The following is a 23,183-nucleotide window of genomic DNA, read 5'->3' as shown; positions in this document are numbered from 1 at the left end:
GCTACTTGCCAAATTTGTTTTATTTTTCGAAAAAATTAACAGAAAATCCAATATTTAGATTATTTGTTTGAAATTTGGTATGGACACAGTTGAATGCACACACAGTTCATTTGCATCTTCAAATCAATCAGTCAATCAATACGATTGGGTGCCGAGGCTGTCAAGTCAGTAGGGGGTGTGACTGCCTTGAGCAGCAACAACTGCCCGGCACCTTTATTTCAGAGTCAACTTTGTGTGCAGACTCTCTTCGGTGTCCGAACCCTCCCCCCGTGTACACTACATTGGGTGTGCACGTTAAAGATCCCACGATTGACAAAAGGGTCTTTCCTGGCAAAATTGCTTAGGCACAGTTAATAATTGTCTACCTATACCCGTGTGACTTGGAATAATAGGCCGTGAAAGGTAAATATGCGCCGAAATGGCTGCAATCTACTGGCCGTATAAAATTTCATCTCACACGGCATCACTGCAGAGCGCCTAGAACTGTACCCACGGAATATGCGCGATATAAGCGTCATTGATTGATTGATTGATTGATTCTGGGCATGGACTGGATCAGATGCCGGATATCTTGCTGTGGGATGGTGTCCCACTCCTCCTGAAGTGCCTGCAATAGATCGCGGTGATTTGCCGGCGCTTCTTCTCGCCTGCGCACACGTCTGTCCAATTCATCCCAGAGGTGTTCTATCGGGTTCATGTCTGGCGACATGGATGGCCAGGGAAGCACCTGGACATGGTGGTCGGTGAGGAACTGGGTGGTGAGTCGTGCTGTGTGCGGGCGAGCGTTGTCCTGCTGGAATATGGCATCCTGGTCAGCCAGAAGAGGAAGGGCGTGTGGGCACAGAATTTCCTCCACGTATCGCTGGGCAGTTATGCGCCCTTGGACGTGCACCAGGGTGCTCCTTCCAGCGGTATTGATCGCCCCCCACACCATGACGCCTCCACCACCATGAACGGGTGCCTCATCCACACAGTTGGGCGCGTAACGTTCGTTTACTGTCCGGTAGACCCTCCTCCGACCATCATGTCGCTGGAGCAGGAAGTAGGACTCGTCGCTGAACCACACGTGTCTCCGGTGATTCCGGACGGTCCAGCGAAGGTGCTGGTTGCCCCACTGCACTCGGTTCTGGCGATGGCGGCGGGTGAGGACAGCTCCTCTGTGAGGTCTGCGAGCTCTCAAACCAGCTTCATGCAGGCGGTTCCGCACGGTCTGGTCCGATAATCGGTGTGGCCCGGGGAGAGCCTGGACAGAAGATGAGGCCGACAGGAAACGATTCCGGAGGTGGCGGAGCCGTATGAAGCGGTCGTGAGCAGCAGTTGTCGCCCTTGGTCTTCCCGCTCGTGGCAAGTCAGCAACGGAGCCAGTGGCTTGAAACCTGACCCACAGTCTACTGATGGTGCTCTGGGACACGTGGAAGTGCCTGGCGATTGCACTTTGACTTTGGCCTGCTTGTAAACGACCCAATGCAATTTGGCGGTCTTCTCTGCTTCTTCTTCTTCTGCGTTTGTGGGCTGAAACTCCCACATACACTCGTGTTTTTGCACGAGTGGAATTTTACGTGTATGACCGTTTTTACCCCGCCATTAGGCAGCCATACGCCGCTTTCGGAGGAAGCATGCTGGGTATTTTCGTGTTTCTATAACCCACCGAACTCTGACATGGATTACAGGATCTTTTCCGTGCGTACTAGGTCTTGTGCTTGCGTGTACACACGAAGGGGGATAAGCCACTAAGCAGGTCTGCACAGAAGTTGACCTGGGAGATCGGAAAAATCTCCACACTTAACCCACCAGGCGGCCGCGGCCGGGATTCGAACCCTCGACCTTCCGATTAAGAGGCCGACGTCTTACCACCACGCCACTGCGCCCGTCGTCTTCTCTGCTCAATCGGGCCATCTTTCGTCGCTGAATTGTCGTCTGATTTCTTTGTGGCGAACAATCCGCTTTTATGGGTTTTGGAAGACATGGTGAGAGCTCAATATTCCCCGAGTTTCACGAGATTACACTGAAGCATGACGAGTGGTCATGCCAAATGAGCAATTTTGACATTGTAGCCACTGATAACGCATGCCATTGCGTCACGTGCAGAGCTCACTTGTGGCAATGGACGAAAGGTCGACGACCAGATAAACATTTTCTGCAGTTTGCTGGATATCCTTGTAGCCATATAACTAAATTAACCAAATATTACAAGCTATGCGTTTCTTTTTTTGAACAGTATAAGTACAATTTCCAATGATAAAAAGTGTCAATATTTAACATAACTTAATTTAGATCTGCATATTATTATAACTTTGTTTAACATGCACATACATTTTAAATGAATTGATGAACCATTCAGCATATGTTTAGTTGCATTATGTGCGACATATAATTTATTTTGAAGCTGTCTGTGTTTGTTTTATGCTTAAGAAAAATAGGCAGTGAGTTCCATAGGACCGCACCTGAATAAAGAAGGCTTGATTTGAAAAGGTCAATACGTGGAGTCGGTGTTATGATTTTTAGTCTGTTATAGTTCAAAATAAAATGATCACGTAATGTCTCCGGTGCATATCCTGACATCACTTTATGCATTATAACACCTTTATTATACATTAATCTTTTTTGAAATGGTAATACTTGCAAATTTTTATAATCAGATTCTGAAGGAGTGTGATTTTTTAGCATAATAAGTTTAACTGCTCTTCTGTGAAGACTGGCTAAAGGTTTCAAAACATTAGCACTTGCACAATCCCATACAGTGGATGCATAATCAATATTTGACAAGATGTGATTTAAAAAAAAAAAATATTTCGCGAGTGGAGATTCAAGAAGTGTTTTAATTTTGATAACTGATATATTTTTTGGGAAGCAATCTCACAGATGTAATCAATGTGATCATGCCATGATAAATGATTATCAATCTTTACACTAAGGACTTTATGGTGAGACACTTCTTCCAATACTTGATTTTTAATATAAAGAGGTGGAATGCTCGATAATAGATTTTGTCGTTTCTGTCTTGTGGTTATGAGTATAAATTTTGTGTTTGTATGGTTAAGAGACATATGGTTTAACTCTGACCAATTCAGGAGTGCATCAATGCTTTCTTGTAGAGTTTTTGATAAATAATTTATGGAATGGTGACTAGAATGAATAGTAGTGTCATCTGCAAACAACTCACAGTTATTACGTATGCAAAGTGGTAAATCATTGACATAAATGGAGAACAATAATGGGCCTAAAACAGACCCCTGTGGGACCCCATATTTCAAAGTACTTTCATTTGAATATGATGCATTAGTAAATGTAATTTGTTTTCTATTTAAAAGAAAAGATTTAAGAATATTAATGGTGGTGCATTGCATGCCATATATTGACAATTTCCTGATGAGAAGAGAATGATCAATAATATCGAACGCCTTTGCAAAATCCACAAACAGTGCTGCAGAAAATGTGTTGGAATTCATGTTGGTTAGCCATTGATCAATTAGATTTATAAGAGCTGTATGACATGAGTGCTTTTTGCGAAAACCAGATTGTTTTGGATGGAATAAATTGTTTTTATCAAAATGTGCTAGGGCATGTTTAACCTTTGCCGTGCTTCCTGGGTTCACCTGTACCCAGAGACACACTAAAATCATTGTAACTCTGGAACCATTAAAGGTATCGTTTTGAAATTTTAAGTATCTCTCACACACCTAATTTGCTCTCTGTCTGCAAATTTTTAGTGTGTACATGACAAAACATCAGAATTAATTGATTATGATAATTTACATAAACACTACCGATGGCGCGGGTTCACACATACCCATACTTTTAAAGAGTAGTAGTGATTGTAACTATCCCTCTGCCGACGGCGCGGGTTCTGCTACACCCATAATTACCAAAGCGGCGGAACAGTGTCTGTCTGCTTGTTTGTCACCAAGAGACTGTCTGTCTCTCTGTCTGTATGTCTGTTGTCAGTTGCTCTGTCTGTCTGTCTGTCTGTCTATCCGTCTATCTGACTGTCTGTCTCTGTCTGTCTCTCTCTCTGTCTGTCTCTCTCTCTGTCTGTCTCTCTCTGTCTCTCTCTCTCTGTCTCTCTCTCTTAGTCTCTCTCTCTGTCTCTCTCTCTTAGTCTCTCTCTCTGTCTCTCTTTCTTAGTCTCTCTCTCTCTCTCTTTCTTAGTCTCTCTCTCTCTCTTTCTTAGTCTCTCTCTCTCTTAGTCTCTCTCTCTCTTTCTTAGTCTCTCGCTCTCTCTCTTTCTTAGTCTCTCTCTCTTTCTTAGTCTCTCTCTCTCTCTTTCTTAGTCTCTCTCTCTCTTTCTTAGTCTCTCTCTCTCTCTCTCTTAGTCTCTCTCTCTCTCTTTCTTAGTCTCTCTCTCTCTCTTAGTCTCTCTCTCTTTCTTAGTCTCTCTTTCTCTCTCTCTTTCTTAGTCTCTCTCTCTCTCTTTCTTAGTCTCTCTCTCTCTTTTTTAGTCTCTCTCTCTCTCTCTTTCTTAGTCTCTCTCTCTCTTTCTTAGTCTCTCTCTCTCTTTCTTAGTCTCTCTCTCTCTCTCTTTCTTAGTCTCTCTCTCTTTCTTAGTCTCTCTCTCTCTCTCTCTCTTAGTCTCTCTCTCCCTTTCTTAGTCTCTCTCTCTCTCTCTTAGGCTCTCTCTCTTTCTTAGTCTCTCTTTCTCTCTCTTAGTCTCTCTCTCTCTCTCTTTTAGTCTCTCTCTCTCTTTCTTAGTCTCTCTCTCTTTCTTAGTCTCTCTTTCTCTCTTAGTCTCTCTCTCTCTTTCTTAGTCTCGCTCTCTCTTTTTTAGTCTCTCTCTCTCTTTCTTAGTCTCTCTCTCTCTCTCTCTCTCTTTCTTAGTCTCTCTCTCTCTCTCTCTCTCTTTCTTAGTCTCTCTCTCTCTCTCTTTCTTAGTCTCTCTCTCTCTCTCTTTCTTAGTCTCTCTCTCTCTCTTTCTTTGTCTCTCTCTCTCTCTTTCTTTGTCTCTCTCTCTCTCTTTCTTAGTCTCTCTCTCTCTCTTTCTTTGTCTCTCTCTCTCTCTTTCTTAGTCTCTCTCTCTTTCTTAGTCTCCCTCTCTCTCTTTCTTAGTCTCTCTCTCTCTCTTTCTTAGTCTCTCTCTCTCTTTTTCTTAGTCTCTCTCTCTCTCTTTCTTAGTCTCTCTCTCTCTTTTTCTTAGTCTCTCTCTCTCTCTTTCTTAGTCTCTCTCTCTCTCTTTATTTGTCTCTCTCTCTCTCTTTATTTGTCTCTCTCTCTATCTTTCTTAGTCTCTCTCTCTCTTTCTTAGTATCTCTCTCTCTCTTTCTTAGTCTCTCTCTCTCTGTCTTTCTTAGTCTCTCTCTCTTTCTTAGTCTCTCTCTCTCTTTCTTAGTCTCTCTCTCTTTCTTAGTCTCTCTCTCTCTCTTTCTTAGTCTCTCTCTCTTTCTTAGTCTCTCTCTCTCTCTCTTTCTTAGTCTCCCTCTCTCTCTTTCTTAGTCTCTCTCTCTCTCTTTTAGTCTCTCACTCTCTTTCTTAGACTCTCTCTCTCTTTCTTAGTCTCTCTCTCTCTATTTCTTAGTCTCTCTCTCTCTCTTTCTTAGTCTCTCTCTCTCTCTCTTTCTTAGTCTCTCTCTCTCTTTCTTAGTCTCTCTCTCTCTCTTTCTTAGTCTCTCAGTCTCTCTCAGTCTCTCCCTCCTTCTCTCCCTCCCCCTCTCCCTCCCCTGCAAGAGGTCGGTGAAGGGAGAAACTCGATGCAACCACTGAAGTAGCGCTGTGGGTTTCCCTGAACCCACCCCGTCGTTAGAGAAATAAACGGTAAAAACCCTCTTTCAAATGTATGGGTTCAGACAAACCCGCATCGTCGTTAGAGGAATAAACGGTAAAAACCCTCTTTCAAATGTATGGGTTCAGACAAACCCGCATCGTCGGGAGTGTGTAGTCAAAAGCGGCATCCGGCAAAGGTTAATATATATATGTGTTTTCCAAGGGTTTTGAAAGTGGTGACAGGAATGAAATGGGCCTGTAATTAGAGGGATCAGAAGGATCACCCGATTTAAACAGAGGGATTACCTTAGCTTGCTTAAATGCTGTTGGAAAATAAGAGGTGGTAATGCATAAGTTGTAAATGTATGTCAAGGTGTCTGTGATTACAGGAGCAGCTATTTTCAATATTTTACTGTCTATTCTATCTACACCCCGGGTTCCTGTTTGTTTAAGATGAACAAGTGCAAAGTAAACTTCAGACACAGTCATGTGTTGTAGCGGCATTTCTGCCTCTATTCTCTTGGATTTGCAATGATCTATTAAGGTATTTAAATCATTTTCTTGTGTTCTATCAATAGGAATAACTTTTTGCCCCACTGTAGAAAAATGTAAATTAAGTTTATCAGCGGAAATATTTTTCATGGCAGTAGGGTGTGAATTAGAACGCTTGTTTGTTAATAAATTAATGGCTTTCCAAATTGATTTTGAATCTTGTTTAGATGACACTAGTTCAGTGAAATAGTTTTTCTTTTTAGTTCTTTTTAGGGAACTTACATTATTTCTTTGCCGTTTATATCCTTCAAAATCACCCTTTGCTTTCAAATAATCCCTGTGGTTTGCAGCATCTTCTGTTTCTTGATCAAGCCACTTTGGTTTCTCAATATGTCTAACTCTGTGCGTAATTAATGGTGCATGTTTATCATAAATAGACATAAAAATATTATACCAATGCCATACCTGTCAAGTCCTACGCATTCTGCGTAATTCTTACGGTTCTTCGGTGTTTTTTGGGTCCTACGTCGTATACAGTATAGACCGGATGTATAAAACACCGGATGTATGAAAGTCTGGATGTATGAAAGGGGTAGGCAGGGTCCCGGCAGAAGCTACTCTTTGTTATTACTTAGAATTTTCCGGTTGTATGAAAATCGGATGTATAAAAGTCCGGTTGTATGAAAGCAAATCTCTGGTCCCGAGCAGCACAAATGCGTTGTTGCAAGACCGGTTGTAAGAAAATGAAAGTAGACCCAAGTCACCAAAGTGTGGTAAGAGTAATTTCCCTTCACCCCTTTTCCCGATAAATGGGGTAGACAGATCCGAGGAGAACATTTACCTCCGAAATCTCTGTGGCCATTTTGAGCGGGTGGTGTCCACAAAGGTAGTCTAAATGAGGATGCCCTGAAAACTTCCCCACCAACTGATTTTTATCCAGATTCTATAGCTGTCAACGAGTTGTTCTGTTTAATTTGTTTCTCCATTCAATCATTTTTTTTAACCTGTTACAAATTCGTCACGAAGACCCATAAAAGCCCAGAAGGCATTTTTGTTAGATTTATAACCAGAGACATTGGTCATGGATGTGAATCAGTTGTTATCTTTTTATGTTTTTATATTTAGTCAAGTTTTGACTAAATATTTTAACATCGAGGGGGAATCGAAACGAGGGTCGTGGTGTATGTGCGTATGTGTGTGCGTGCGTGTGTGTGTGTGTGTGTGTGTAGAGCGATTCAGACTAAACTACTGGACCGATCTTTATGAAATTTGACATGAGAGTTCCTGGGTATGAAATCCCCGAACGTTTTTTTCATTTTTTTGATAAATGTCTTTGATGACGTCATATCCGGCTTTTCGTGAAAGTTGAGGCGGCACTGTCACGCCCTCATTTTTCAACCAAATTGGTTCAAATTTTGGTCAAGTAATCTTCGACGAAGCCCGGAGTTCGGTATTGCATTTCAGCTTGGTGGCTTAAAAATTAATTAATGACTTTGGTCATTAAAAATCTGAAAATTGTAAAAAAAAAATAAAAATTTATAAAACGATCCAAATTTACGTTTATCTTATTCTCCATCATTTGCTGACTCCAAAAACATATAAATATGTTATATTCGGATTAAAAACAAGCTCTGAAAATTAAATATATAAAAATTATTATCAAAATTTTTTTTCGAAATCAATTCAAAAACACTTTCATCTTATTCCTTGTCGGTTCCTGATTCCAAAAATATATAGATATGATATGTTTGGATTAAAAACACGCTCAGAAAGTTAAAACGAAGAGAGGTACAGAAAAGCGTGCTATCCTTCTTAGCGCAACGAATACCCCGCTCTTCTTGTCAATTCCACGTGCACTGCCTTTGCCACGGGCGGTGGAGTGACGATGCTACGAGTATATACGGTCTTGCTGCGTTGCGTTGCGTTCAGTTTCATTCTGTGAGTTCGACAGCTACTTGACTAAATATTGTATTTTCGCCTTACGCGACTTGTTATATTTAGTCAAGTTTTGACTAAATATTTTAACATCGAGGGGGAATCGAAACGAGGGTCGTGGTGTATGTGCGTGCGTGCGTGTGTGTGTGTGTGTGTGTAGAGCGATTCAGACTAAACTACTGGACCGATCTTTATGAAATTTGACATGAGAGTTCCTGGGTATGAAATCCCCGAACGTTTTTTTCTTTTTTTGGATAAATGTCTTTGATGACGTCATATCCGGCTTTTCGTGAAAGTTGAGGCGGCACTGTCACGCCCTCATTTTTCAACCAAATTGGTTGAAATTTTGGTCAAGTAATCTTCGACGAAGCCCGGGGTTCGGTATTGCATTTCAGCTTGGTGGCTTAAAAATTAATTAATGACTTTGGTCATTAAAAATCTGAAAATTGTAAAAAAAAATAAAAATTTATAAAACGATCCAAATTTACGTTTATCTTATTCTCCATCATTTGCTGATTCCAAAAACATATAAATATGTTATATTTGGATTAAAAACAAGCTCTGAAAATTAAATATATAAATATTATTATCAAAATTAAATTGTCCAAATCAATTTAAAAACACTTTCATCTTATTCCTTGTCGGTTCCTGATTCCAAAAACATATAGATATGATATGTTTGGATTAAAAACACGCTCAGAAAGTTAAAACGAAGAGAGGTACAGAAAAGCGTGCTATCCTTCTTAGCGCAACTACTACCCCGCTCTTCTTGTCAATTTCACTGCCTTTGCCATGAGCGGTGGCCTGACGATGCTACGAGTAAAATGGCATTGCGTTCAGTTTCATTCTGTGAGTTCGACAGCTACTTGACTAAATATTGTATTTTCGCCTTACGCGACTTGTTTTGTTTGTTTTTGTTTTGTTGTATGTTGTTGTATTTTATGTTGTTGTATTTTATTTTGTTGTATTTTATGTTGTTTTTATGTTCTTGCTGTTTTCATGTTCTTGTTGTTGTTGTTGATTTTATCCATTAAACTGATTTTATGTTTAACTCCATTAATAATCTGTTTTGTTTGTCTATTCAGTCATTTTAGCCTGTTATAAATTTGTCATGACTGAAGAGCCATAATAGCCCAGGAAGGCATTTTTTTTTACAATTAGAACCAGAGGCATTGGTCGTGGGTGTGACTCAGGTTTTTTTTATGTTGTTGTTGTTTTAATCCATTAAACTGGTTTTAAGTTTAACTCACTTTTTTGTATTCAGTGCGCGCGCGTGTGTGTGTGTGTGTGTGTGTTATAAATGTGAGCGTTTTTGGAGAGAGAGAGAGAGAGAGAGAGAGAGAGAGAGAGAGAGAGAGAGAGAGAGAGAGAGAGAGAGAGAGAGAGATAGAGATCAGAAAATGTTATTTGCTACGCCAACGGTCATTACAAAGCTTCCACGACCAAAAACATTGTCAAAAGCGCAAAAGGGTTGTGGAGGGAACACACACAAGACAGTTGAGCCACACACAAACACACACACACACACACACGTGCGCGCGAGCGCACGCACGTACGCGCGCACACACACACAGAGGGACGGGGGGGGGGGGGGGGGGGGTCGGAGAGTGCACGGCCTTATGCAAAGCAGAACAGTTCCTTACACAAACAGTTGCTCTTTCTATCGGTTGTCCTGACTGTGTCAGTGTATGTAAGTACATATACTTTTCCACTTGTTATTCACAACCCGTTTCTTCTAACAAGGATATGTATCAAAACATTTAAACATAAAAAAACAAATAAATACAAAAATGATATGAAAAAACCCCTACTTTTATCAAGTAACAGACGCGTGGCCGGATGTATGAAAGTCAATCCACAATATTTTCATACATCCGGTTAACCGGATTTAGTAAAGACCGGATGTATGAAAGACAAAAAGTGGGTCCCGACGACTTTCTTACATCCGGTCTCGACTGTACCTCAAACCATACGCATTTTTTTTTTTTTTTTTTTTTTTTTGCAAGTGTCACATATATTTCTGTTGTTTGTCTAGAAAAATGGCAGATCCGCCATGGGCGCGATCACACTTTCAAGGTATTAAACTTGGACCACGATTCGGATACTTGCCGTTTGGCTAAATAGAGGTAGGGATTTTTCTTCTGAACTGATATTGTTGTTGTTGGCGGTTACTGCGATATCCCAGCAGCAACGACACTCCAGGATTGTTTTGTTTAAATCAGACCATGTGTCGATCCAGCCCATATTCCGCCACGGTAGAATATTCTGTGTTTGAAGTTGGCCAGACAATCTTTTCTTCCTCATCTCGGGGGGGGGGGGGGGGGGGGGGCTCAACCTCAGGGAGTGGGGCGGGAGGAAGAGTGTTTGTTTGTTTGTTTGTTGGTTGGTAGGTGGGTTTGTTGGATGGTGCGTTTGTTTTTTTTGGTTTTTTTTTATTCTCTTTTTGTACATTTTTCTTTTTTTTACATGTATATGCTGTACATTACAGGACATCACCTAACCGAAAGGACAGAATCATATAACAGAAAAGCATTTTTAGCATTTAAAAAAAAAAAAATTTTTTTTTGTTTTTTGCTGGCATGGACTGCCGTTCATTTATTTCTGAGGAGGAGCTTGCACCAGCCACACAACAGAAGTTCTGGCATAATGTGCGCCAGTTCTACGTGGCCTGTGTGAGGAAAATGTTGAATAAATTTCCATTTGGCAGTGAAACCCTGCAACACCTTCAAGTGCTGGATCACAGTCTGGGAGCTGACACACTGACTGCCTTCTTACAGGTCAAAATTAACTCTGATGCATGCTGCCATGATTTTAAGGTGACTGGCAGCATGATTGACAAATCAAAGATTTGCACAGATGAATACAACAAAGAACACACGTGACAAGTGACAAAAAAAATGAACGAACAAGAGTGCAGTGTAAATGTATTACATGTAGTGGTAAATAAAGAGCAGTTTGTGTAGAAAGGAATTTATGTGTTTTACTTTTAGTTTGCGAAAAACAATCTGATTGGTTTAGTGTGTATGCGTGAGAAGTTGAATTTGTGCGTTTAACCACATCCTGATCCACGCATTAACTATGGTTTTTGATCCCCAACTATGGTTTCTTATGCCATTTACTATGGTTAGAGGCCAAAAGTACTTGACAGGTATGCAATGCTCCAAAGCTTTATCAGGATTCTGAAAGCTATAGACTTCAGAGAGAGGACTGTGAATTAAATCAGAGAGAAAAGCATTTTTATTAAAACGCGAGAAACGACGATAAGTTACAGTTTTATGTCCAGCTTTAGGGATTTTAATACCTTTCCTTGAACAGGTAAGACACACTGGATACTGATCACTGTGCAGGATAAAATAGGAACGCATGTTTCAATAATATTTTGTTTTTCTGACACGTAAATATGATCAGTAAGAGTTTTAGAAACAGCCATGACCCTAGTGGGTAACTGAACCATTTGTTGCAAATCAAAGCTATTAATTTTATCATTCCAATTTTTATGTGGCTTAAGTTAATCAATATTAAAATCTCCTAAGAGCAAGATTTCTTTTGAATCCAGTGTTGCAGAATCCATCATAATAGTAAAGTTATCTGCCCAATTTACTCTTTCAGAAGGGTTTCTATATATAAATCCTAACAGTAAGGGCGGAGATCTTTTTAATTTAACTTCAACCCATATTGATTCAACTCCATGAACCTCAAGATGAGGTAGTCGTTTATATGTAACTGATTCACTTATGTAAACAGTAATGCCTGTTTCATTCGTCTTAACAGGATCATTACGAATAAGAGTATATCCTGGAACAATGATGTCAGAGTCTAACACATTATCTGATAGTCTGGATTCAGAAAAACCAAACATATGAAAACTTTTTTCAGAATTAAAAAGTACATTTGAAACATCAGTCATTTTGTTATGTAAATGATTAATATTCAGGTGTTCTATGCGAAGCCCTTCGTTATTCGGCCAAGATGTTTTAGTTAAAGTCATGGTAATGTTTATAATTCCACAGGTTTTTTTTTTAGTTTTTTTTTTAATAATGACGAAAAGCAAGTAATGAAAAGTGACTACTTTTACACAGACTATGCAAGCCTGTTGAAAAATAGCTTGCAATTTGAAAAAGAGAATACAGGTGTATAATACATGTAACAGTAATTATAAATGTTGTACTAACAATTCCGAATTCGTAATAATCAAACTGAATAATGTCAGCAACTCAATATTGTCAGACACTCTATTTCCAAATCTATATACCACCACATACACAAGGGGAAGATAAACACCTCTTAGTCAACACATCAATTCAGTGGAACTCATCACAGTTCACTGACAATTGATGAAGAATAATTATTAGAATTAAATAAATTGCTACTAAATTCAAAGAGAATTACAATGTCAGGAATCCGTTGATCCTTAAATTCAGAAATAGCAGCAACACCGTCATATAATCATATTGATGCACTTACAAATGTAATCAACTCCTTTTGATTACATTGTTAACAGTCCATATGGACGGAGCGAGAGTGCACTAATACATGGAACAATTCATTTGTTCTCCCAAAAACCAAACGTAAACGACACCACGCATGCGAGCAAGTATGTGTATGAGTTTGTCTCTCTTTTTGATAAAAACAAACCGTATGGAAGTACGTAGGCTAAGGGTCAGTTCTGTTCAAGAGGAACAATATTTCTGGAACCATTTTGGTCTGAGAGGACGTTAAACCCTAATAGTCTCTCTCACATGTATACACACACACACACACACACACACACACAATCAATCAATCAATCAATCAATCAATCAATAGGAGGCTTATATCGCGCATATTCCGTGGGTACAGTTCTACTGAGGCGCTCTGCAATGAGAAGGAATTTTATACGGCCAGTAGATTGCAGCCATTTCGGCGCATATTTACCTTTCACGGCCTATTATTTGAAGTCACACGGGTATAGGTAGACAATTATTAACTATGCCTCAGCAATTATGCCAGGAAAGACCCTTTTGTCAATCGTGGGATCTTTAACGTGCACACCCCACCGAAGAGAGTCTGCACACAAAGTTGACTCTAAGAAATAAATTTCCGCCAAACGTGGGGACGAACTCACGCTGACAGTGGCCAACTGAATACAAATCCAGCGCACTACCAACTGAGCTATATCCCCGCCTATATTACACACACACACACACACACACACACACACACACACACACACACACACACACACACACACACACACACACACACACACACACACACAACTAAACACACACATACACACTGATCATCAGTTTATAAATGTGAAAAAAAAGTGCAGTGCACATACATTTTTTGGGGGGTATCTCTTATTTTCTCTATGAGCCTTGTCACATGCTCAGCAACATTGCAGGCTTCCGCGAAGTGTCAGCTGCAATAAACTTTGAAATGCCATCATCTTTCGCTTTTTTCTCCCTAGAAGAAAGGATTCTTCACATGGCTCATTCAACTACTTCAGTGGGAGACATGGACATTTCTGCTACAAGTGAGGTGTTGCAGCAGCCCATCCACATCATCAATGCAGTGTCTGGGAACGTTCTCAAATACAACGATGACTCTTTGGCTCAACCAGTGACTCTCCTTTACTCACCTCATGGGAACAATGCAGGACACTATGACTGCGTCCTTGAGTCAGCTGTCTCCATGGCGCTTATTTTTCAAAATCCCAGTGTTTCACAACAGAAATTAGCGGCGAAACGAAAATCCAGAAAAACAGAAGCTGAACTTATCACGTCAAGTCCATACAAACGTAAACTTGAAGAGTGGCAGGCAAAACAAAAACCAACAAAGAAAACAAGCAAATCAAAGCCAAACACAGAGAACACAGAGAAACAGAAAGCTAGAAACAAGAAAACAAGCGTCAGTCATCAGCAGGAAGCTAGCTGGTTCTGTTTTTTGTGCCGAGAATGCACCTGTGAGGACATGATTCAGTGTTTGATGTGCTCAGAATGGGTACATGTGGATTGCGCTGGGACAACAGAAAGCCAAAGAGAGTACTTTTGCGATGTTTGTCAGTCAAAGTAACATTGGTTTTTGCTGTTCGGATTTTGAACCTCTGTGTACGGAGTTAGGGAACAGGTGTTGTAATTCCGAACATATTCTAAAAAAAATGAAATTAAGATAACTTTCTTTTATGTTGATTTCTTTCCACAAAAAGTGGTATGAATGTTGCTGATCAATTACTTTATTAAAATTCACATTCAAAAACGGTCTGTCTTCTGTTGTTTTTCAGATGATGGCAGATTTTCTTAAGTGTTCGGTATTTGGGGACTTTCCGGTAATACGCTGAAGACTGATATAGTGTGATACTTTGATTCGAACAAGCCCGCTGTGGCTGTCTTCTTCAACACACCAGCATTGGGTTTGTCTTGTCAAAGTATTGAAATACGATCATGATAATCAGAGACGAGAGATGATGCATGCGTGTCTTCGTGTTTTCCAAGCCCTGAGACTTTTGCTGTGAACGTGGGATCTTTTTCGTGCGCATGTGTGCACACAGGGGTGTTCGGACACCGAAGAGAGTCTGCACAAAGTTGACTCCGAGAAATAAATCTCTTGCCGAACGTGGGGACCCACGCTGATAGCGACCAACTGGCTACAAAGCCAGCGAGCTACCAACTGAGCTACGTCCTTGCCCCGAGTGTGTGTTTGTGTGTGTGTGTGTGTGTGTGTGAAGTAAAGAGGAGGGTTTCCGTCGTGATATTAATCGAGAATGTATTTTTCGGAGAACAAAAGTGTGATGTACGGCTCCCAACAGTAACAACAACAGCAACAACATTATGAAACAAAAGCAAGGTGAAAACGCAGTGAAACACATCAAAACCAACAGCTAACTTCGAGTTTAAGTTACTGCAATAACTTCTCATAATTCCAGACGTTATCTGGTGTTTTGCTCACTGCGACAACTTGTTTAACACGATGTGAATAGCCGTCCGTAATCCGAGCGAAAACGTCCAAAACGCAGACACCAAAACTCGATGTTTTACTGTGTTAAGCATAATACTAAAATCTCAGAAATTTTATTGCGTCACGGCAGTTTTTCTAATGTGACATGAATCGCATAGGTATAATGCCACAAAATTCAGTTGATTAACGTGCTGTTAGATGTTATATGCCAAGTTAAAGTGCCAAAACGCGACTTTTCGCCCAGTGCGTTGGACTGCGCACAGTGTGGTCAGGATATCGCTGTCGAGCTGCGCCGTCTGGGTGTAGGTAAGTTGTGTAGCTGGTGATGATGATGATGATGATGATGATGATGATGATGATGATGATGATGATGATGATATTGGAGGTGGTGGTGGTGGTAGTGGTGGTGGTGATGTTGATGATGATGAACGTCCAGACCGAACGAATGAATAAAATACTCGTTTTATTCTTAACTTGAGAAGTTTGGACGGTGCTTTCTTCTCTGTTTGTGATCGGCTAAAAAGCAAAACCATGTTCTTGAAGGGGAAAATAGTTGAGTTATAAGGGGTTGATCAATCAAACACACACACACACACACACACACACACACACACATCGCTACGGCTACTTGTTAGAGGAATGAAAAAAAATGTAGTCAAAACTATTTTTTATGTGTGTTGGTTTTGTTGGTTGGATCGGTGGATAGGGGTTTGCGGGGGTGGCTTGGGGGGGGGGGAGGTGGAAGTTAAGCTGGTGATCCACTTAGGCTCATTGAGGAACATTCACCTTGCAGAATGTTCACTTTCTATGAGTGTGTTGGTGTGTGCGTGTGTGTGTACACACACCACAAAATTCACAAAGAACATAATTTCAAGCGACATTCACAATACATGGCAGCCTCCCCTAACACTATTGTTACGATTGCTCTGCAGTTTTCAAATGAGCACGTTCCTGTGTAGCATCGAGAGTGTGTAACTAAATGTAACATCATGCCCGTATTTGTTTTGTTTGGGGAGATTGGTTACACATGTAACACCTCTCTTTTATGCAGCGTAAGGTTAAGAACTATGCCTTCGAACATTGGTATGAAAAGATAGCAGAACGATTCGATAATGATGATGATAAAATCGTTTATTTAACGTCACTCTGTAAAAACATTGGCAACATTTGTCTCAGATTAAAAACACACACAGGCACGCACACAAACTTTCCCTTTATGTACAGTGGTTCATCACCCTCCCACCCCCTGCACACTCTCGCTCATCTGATTAAAAGTGGTAATAAGAGATACTTGGATATTGAAAAAGTCATCTCTCAACTGAAACACTTTGTTAAAGTACATTAATGTCATACTAAAATGCAGCGAGTCCACAGGTGACCCAACACGTGACCATGTTAGCATGGAACCATCTCAGACATTACCTTTTTTATATTTAGTCAAGTTTTGACTAAATATTTTAACATCGAGGGGGAATCGAAACGAGGGTCGTGGTGTATGTGCGTGTGTGTGTGCGTGTGTGTGTGTGTGCGTGTGTGTGTGTGTGTGTCTGTGTGTGTGTGTAGAGCGATTCAGACTAAACTACTGGACCGATCTTTATGAAATTTGACATGAGAGTTCCTGGGTATGAAATCCCCGAACGTTTTTTTCATTTTTTTGATAAATGTCTTTGATGACGTCATATCCGGCTTTTCGTGAAAGTTGAGACGGCACTGTCACGCCCTCATTTTTCAACCAAATTGGTTGAAATTTTGGTCAAGTAATCTTCGACGAAGCCCGGACTTCGGTATTGCATTTCAGCTTGGTGGCTTAAAAATTAATTAATGACTTTGGTCATTAAAAATCTGAAAATTGTCAAAAAAAATAAAAATTTATAAAACGATCCAAATTTACCTTTATCTTATTCTCCATCATATTCTGATTCCAAAAACATATAAATATGTTATATTCGGATTAAAAACAAGCTCTGAAAATTAAATATATAAAAATTATTATCAAAATTAAATTGTCGAAATCAATTTAAAAACACTTTCATCTTATTCCTTGTCGGTTCCTGATTCCAAAAAACATATAGATATGATATGTTTGGATTAAAAACACGCTCAGAAAGTTAAAACAAAGAGAGGTACAGAAAAGCGTGCTATCCTTCTTAGCGCAACTACTACCCCGCTCTTCTTGTCAATGTCACTGCCTTTGCCATGAGCGGTGGACTGACGATGCTACGAGTATACGGTCTTGAAAAATGGCATTGCGTTCAGTTTCATTCTGTGAGTTCGACAGCTACTTGACTAAATATTGTATTTTCGCCTTACGCGACTTGTTTTACATTTAGTCAAGTTCTGACTAAATGTTTTTTAAACATAGAGGGGGAATCGAGACGAGGGTCGTGGTGTATGTGTGTCTGTGTGTGTGTGTGTGCGTGTGTGTGTGTAGAGCGATTGAGAGTAAACTACTGGACAGATCTTTATGAAATTTGACATGAGAGTTCCTGGGTATGATATCCCCGGATATTTTTTTCATTTTTTCGATAAATGTCTTTGATGGCGTCATATCCGGCTTTTTTTGTAAAAGTTGAGGCGGCACTGTCACACCCTCATTTTTCAATCAAATTGATTGAAATTTTGGCCAAGCAATCTTCGACGAAGGCCAGACTTCGGTATTGCATTTCAGCTTGGTGACTTTGGTCCTTTAAATTTCATCTTATTCCTTGTCGGTTCCTGATTCCAAAAACATATAGATATGATATGTTTGGATTAAAAACACGCTCAGAAAGTTCAAACGAAGAGAGGTACAGAAAAGCGTGCTATGCAGCACAGCGAAACCACTACCGCGCTGAACAGGCTCGTCAGTTTCACTCCGTTTTGCACAAGCGGCGGACTACGGTCATTGTGAAAAAATGCAGTGCGTTCAGTTTCATTCTGTGAGTTCCACAGCTTGACTAAATGTAGTAATTTCGCCTTACGCGACTTGTTCATTATTATATATGCTTGCGTACAAATCATAACGTCGTAAAATACTTATACAAATGCTGCAATGATTGTTTAAAGGTCCTTGTCTACAATTTTATACATAAATAGACATTTGTGACCCTCCACCACGGAATGAGTCGCATGTCACCTTTGCATGATTTTCATATTTTTACATTTTCCGAAAGAGTTTTTTATGCTCTATCCAGTGGTGAAAACCGTTTTAGAAAAGAGCAAAAACTGTTTGAGTTATAAGCCTGTGACTAAGGTGACCCTCACACTGTTACCAGACACTCCCCGGACTTATATTAAGCCTAGCCCAGAACCGCGTGAGGTGACATGCGACTCATTTCGTGGTGGAGGGTCACATTTGACCATTAAAATGCTGAGTCTATTCCCTACAAATATCAAAAATACACCCCCCTTCGATCAAGAAGGACGAAGCAAGGGTATCCGTTTGAAAATTCATTGTAGTATTCCAGCATAGTAGGATATCCTTATTTGGGAAATGCCGAGGGCAAAACTCCTCTCGAATACCGTGCATTCCGTTCGTTTAAAAAACAATCGTGGACAGCGCTCCAATCTCCAGTGTCAAACTGTGTCGGCGTGACTGCATGTCAGCAAAGTGACATGAATTTGATTGGTCGATATTTTTAGGCAAAGCACATGTTCTCAGCAAACAGAAAACAAAATATTGGAAGTGTCAGAGACACTACCCAAAAATACACAACTTTTTTTTACATATATGTTTTTTTCTATAACTTTTTTCTCTATAGTTCTTTCATCATCTGACTTAACTTTGTATCAAAATCTAACCATAAGATTATTGAAAAAAAGCAAAAATGTAGACGACCACATTTAACAAATTAATGTTTTTATTATGAAAAAAAGTTGTTGTGTCATTCATTCGGTGTTTTATTTTAAACACACACACACAGACACACACGCGCGCGCGCACCCGCGCACAGGCACCCGCGCACATGCACACACGCGCACGAACACACACACACACATACAGACACACACACACACACACTCTTCCCACAGTTCAAAGGCCCTTAGTCTAAGCTTGCGATGCCATCACAGTGCTGCCAAAAGAACAACCCCCCCCTCCCCCTAACCCACTCTTCCCTTAGCATATCTTTTCAAATTGTATGTCATCGAAAACCAACCTTTCCTTGGGACGGCCGCTGGCTTGTATGCTGTGGAGGTGCTGCGAGCAGAGGGGAAAGTGGTTTGTACAGCTGTGGTGAACAGCTGCACAATGTCGCCCCCAACGTGACAGAAATACACGTTCTTGATGGTGCAACGTCTGTGGGAGTCCAGGAAAGCTTTAACCGCCTCCACGATGACCCGAGTAGACTCCCTGGCAGGGTAGCCACAAATTCCTGTGCCGATGGCAGGAATGGCGATAGATGAGTACCCGTCTATGTTGATCGTTTCCATGCACTTCATGACAGTTTCGTACAGACACTCCTCTTCCCCAGCTCTGCCGCCTTTGTACATGGGTCCAACCGCATGGATGATTATTTTACAAGGGAGGCGACCAGAGCCAGACACCAGCACGTCGCCCTCTTTCAGTTGGTTAGCCCTTGTCTTCAGGTTTTTGTAGCACTCTGCCTGGATGGTATCTCCGCCTGTTTCAATGGATGGAATATTGAAAAGCACTGTGGTTATGTCAGAAGCATAGCACCAGGAGTATAAATATACTTGTATGTTAGCATGGGATGACAGTGTGTGCTGGCTTCTGCATGTGTGCACAAGCTCCAAACAGCTAGGTCAGTGTTCAAGTCCTCATTTCTCTATCTTGCTTTTTCTTCCATGTGGGTGAGACTGTGAAGATGTTTCTGCTGTGAGTGTGATCATCTGGCTGCATATAAGTTTACAATTACCTTTATCGACTATGTCTCTTGCCAGGCCCCCAACATGATCCATCCTTGCGTTGGCAGCGTTGACAATGGCATCCACAGGCATCTGAGTGATGTCCCCTTGCATGACAGACACGGAGACGCCGCTGGGTAGCTGCACACTGGCAGCAGTGTTTGGTGTGTCACCCATCTGCCCAGGACTTGCTGCTACAGGATGGGACGACTGGACCACCTGCACACCAGACAGTACCGTAAACTACCTTGTATACGCCCAGTATCGAGTAAATGCCGACCCCCTACTTTTCGTCAAATTCTGTGCACAGGGTTCTGTACCTAGTTATAACCCCCCCCCCCCCCCCCCCCATTTTTGATCATTATAGTAAAGGACAATTAAAAAAAAAAGATTCAGTATGCTGGTTTTTAACAAAAATATTGTTTACCCATTTTCCTCCCTCATTGGGTGACAAAATTGACAACAAAAAATCTCTCAGAGAAAAACGTGACATAATTTTACACTTACATGTACTTTATGCGTTAGAAACATGCATCACATTTGTATTACTAATACTAAACATGCACAATACATATGTTAGTATTACAGGGGCTGTACACCAAAAATTCTGTTAAAAGATCTTACCTGCAGATCTGCTGGTTCTCGCTGCAGTCCCAACACACAGCGAGATCCACGGCCAATCATCTTCAGGTCTTTCTCACAGTTGGAATTCAATAACGTCACGGTGCCTTGGTCAGTACACACCTGGTCGTGGCATATGATCTTCTCACCCAGTTGTTCCAGGTTTTTCCTGACTTCTTGCAAGCCTTGCTCCGTGCCCTTCACATACAGTTCCATCCATTCTTTTAAGGAGAGCTGCACTCTGTACGCTCTGAGCTTCTCCCCAATGTTTTGAAGCTTGCCTTGCCAGTGTGAATGAATGAAGACCTGCCTGCTTGGAGAGAAGCGCATGACCTGGGAATAGATGGTGTTCTCCCGCAGAAACATCTCGATATCCTCCACCACGCCATGCATGATGTTGTCTGTGCAGGCAATAAAAACCTGCTGGTTGTCGTGGGAAGGTGCAATCAGGAGCAAGCCTGGATGAGCAGAAGTCTGGTGGTTGACAAGGCTCTTCCAGTCCTGTGAGATCAGCAGCTGGGCTGACTCTGGATTCAGCTGACACACATGCTCTGGCACAGACTTCTTAATAATGTGGACCGCTTTAACCAGATTTTTGTCATTGAAAGCATGGACCATCACTTCTCCCTTTTGGCCTATTTCCCAGACGGCAGCGATTTTGTCAGCTTTGAATTTTTGAACGATAAAGGGCTTCGTCTCCTTGGTGTCTAGGACCTTTTTCTGTATGTCTGACATTTCAGTAATCTTCTCATGCGTGACTGCTTGCAGGGTTTCATACATTTCAACCTGGGATTCCTTTACGTCCTTCAGCATGCCTTGGAAGACGATGCAGTTCTTTCTTATGTTGATGTCAATTCTGAGACCTTCATGACGCTTGCCAGCTTCTATCTGGAAACCCATGGCAAGCAGCAGTCGAAGTTTGTAAGGCTCCAGCTTGGAGTTGGTTTCTGTTACCTCCTGACTCTTGCGTTCAATCTCATCCTCCACCTTTGTGGCCACGAAGTTGATCTTGTCGAGGAGATCTTTCGCCATGCTCTTCATGCCCACCACAACAAAGGCACTCTCATCTGGCACAGGAAAGAACGTGGCTCCTTTAGGGCTGGCAATGTTTGCCGACCTCACAGCGGTCTCCACTTCAGGCCAAATCTGCTGCACCAGACGACGCTTGAGGACGTCAATCATCCCCAGAAACTCTCCCGCCACCTGCTGGACATCCGTGGCCCAGGTGCGAGCAAGGATGCGAGCCTTGGGGACTGACGGGTTCAGGCTGCACGCAATGCTTAAGTTGTCCCCCTCAAACTTCACCTCTGCATGGCTGTTGGAGAGCTGCTGAAGAAAGCCGGCCTTAATTTCCTGGGACTGACGGAGAAAGGCGACTTTGTAAGGATCTACGTTGGTCATCACCACAGGCTTGGGTGCGGTGAATGCGGTGGGGTCCTGACTGCCCCCAGACTGCCCCAGACACTCCATGTAGCGTTTCACTGACAGCTGAGCCCCATCAATCTTGTGTGGCTTCTGCAGCACTCCGTCTAGAACTGAAAGTCAAATATACAATGTCTGTGGATGTACACTCGTGGAAAAAACAGACAGACATAAATCGAGATGCAGACATGTATAGACAGACAGACGAATGCATGAACATGCAGACAGAGGGACAGACACAGATGAACACATTTTAACCAAAATATTGTCTGCTGAAAGTAGATAGAGAGAGTCATTAAGTGATCGAAGATTTCCTCTCACTACCAACTTAATGTACTACATCTGTAGTTCAGTAACAGGGGTGTCGTTTGGATTGGCCCTTCCGCGAATCGCCGATTTTTTTTTACTTTGGCCGAAACTTTCATGTACTTATCGGCCAAATGTCCTAAGAGTATTCGTCTGAATCGGCCAAGGTTTGTCCGTTTTTTTTATTGGTCAGGCTTTGATTGATCAAACTGCTGCCGATGTACTTAGTCAACTGACTGGCGTTTATTTTCTTCGTGAATACCAAGAACAAAACATCAGTGTTTTGAGCGGAAGCCATTGACAAAAACTATAGCTGCCAGAGTGGTTTCCCTTGGACAAGGGAAACCACACTCTCAGCGGACCGCTCTCAGCGTTTGCGTTCGCCGTACATCATGTCGCAACCAATGAAGAAAAAAAATCAATTGATCAGTGGCCAAGGTGTGCTACCCTTCGCCAAGGTAGGTGCTTCTGAAAAAATAACAGCAACACCGCGAACGTGGACAGTGTGAGTGTGAGTGATAGGGGTAGTGTTGTCGAGTCGATGGAAGCAGACGACACAAGCTTAGCAGACGACAGTCACATTCACCGCGTATGGACATCTGCTGAGAATGAAAAGCAACAGCCAAATCGTGGTTTTCAAGCAAATTGGCTCACCCTACACCCATTGTACATAATTAAAACAAAAGTTCAACATCCTTGCTTGGCCTTCTGATCATAAGTCGAAAATTTTAAAAGTAAATTTTGATTTGATTAATATACTTACCCGACTCACATCTAGCATTAACCTCTGGTTTAAGTGCCGGGACGCTGAACTACGCTTCACCCCTTAAGGGGAAGTAACCCTAAAAAGAACAGCCTAGACACCGTAAACTGGGTCACAGGTCAAGGCCATACCGTCACGTGACTGAGCACGCGAGACCGCCGCCGCC

At 41.6% G+C, this 23,183-nt stretch overlaps 1 protein-coding gene across 1 annotated transcript in view; it reads right to left on the bottom strand.

Annotated features, from left to right (window-relative positions):
- The window catches only part of LOC138970505 (uncharacterized), a 57,241-nt gene that overhangs the window by 11,897 nt on the left and 22,161 nt on the right, over positions 1 to 23,183 (bottom strand). The window contains exons 10-12 of the mRNA XM_070342957.1: positions 20,530 to 22,061; positions 19,917 to 20,124; positions 19,197 to 19,661 (exon numbers count right to left, since the gene is read on the bottom strand). Of these exons, the coding sequence (XP_070199058.1) occupies positions 19,197 to 19,661; positions 19,917 to 20,124; positions 20,530 to 22,061 (2,205 nt within the window). The remainder of the gene's footprint in view (positions 1 to 19,196; positions 19,662 to 19,916; positions 20,125 to 20,529; positions 22,062 to 23,183) is intronic.

The sequence above is a fragment of the Littorina saxatilis genome, linkage group LG7 (genome assembly GCF_037325665.1).
Source record: "Littorina saxatilis isolate snail1 linkage group LG7, US_GU_Lsax_2.0, whole genome shotgun sequence".
Classification (NCBI taxonomy): Eukaryota; Metazoa; Mollusca; class Gastropoda; order Littorinimorpha; family Littorinidae; genus Littorina; species Littorina saxatilis.
Note: the sequence above shows the minus strand (reverse complement) of the source record. Positions and strands in the feature narration are given on the sequence as shown.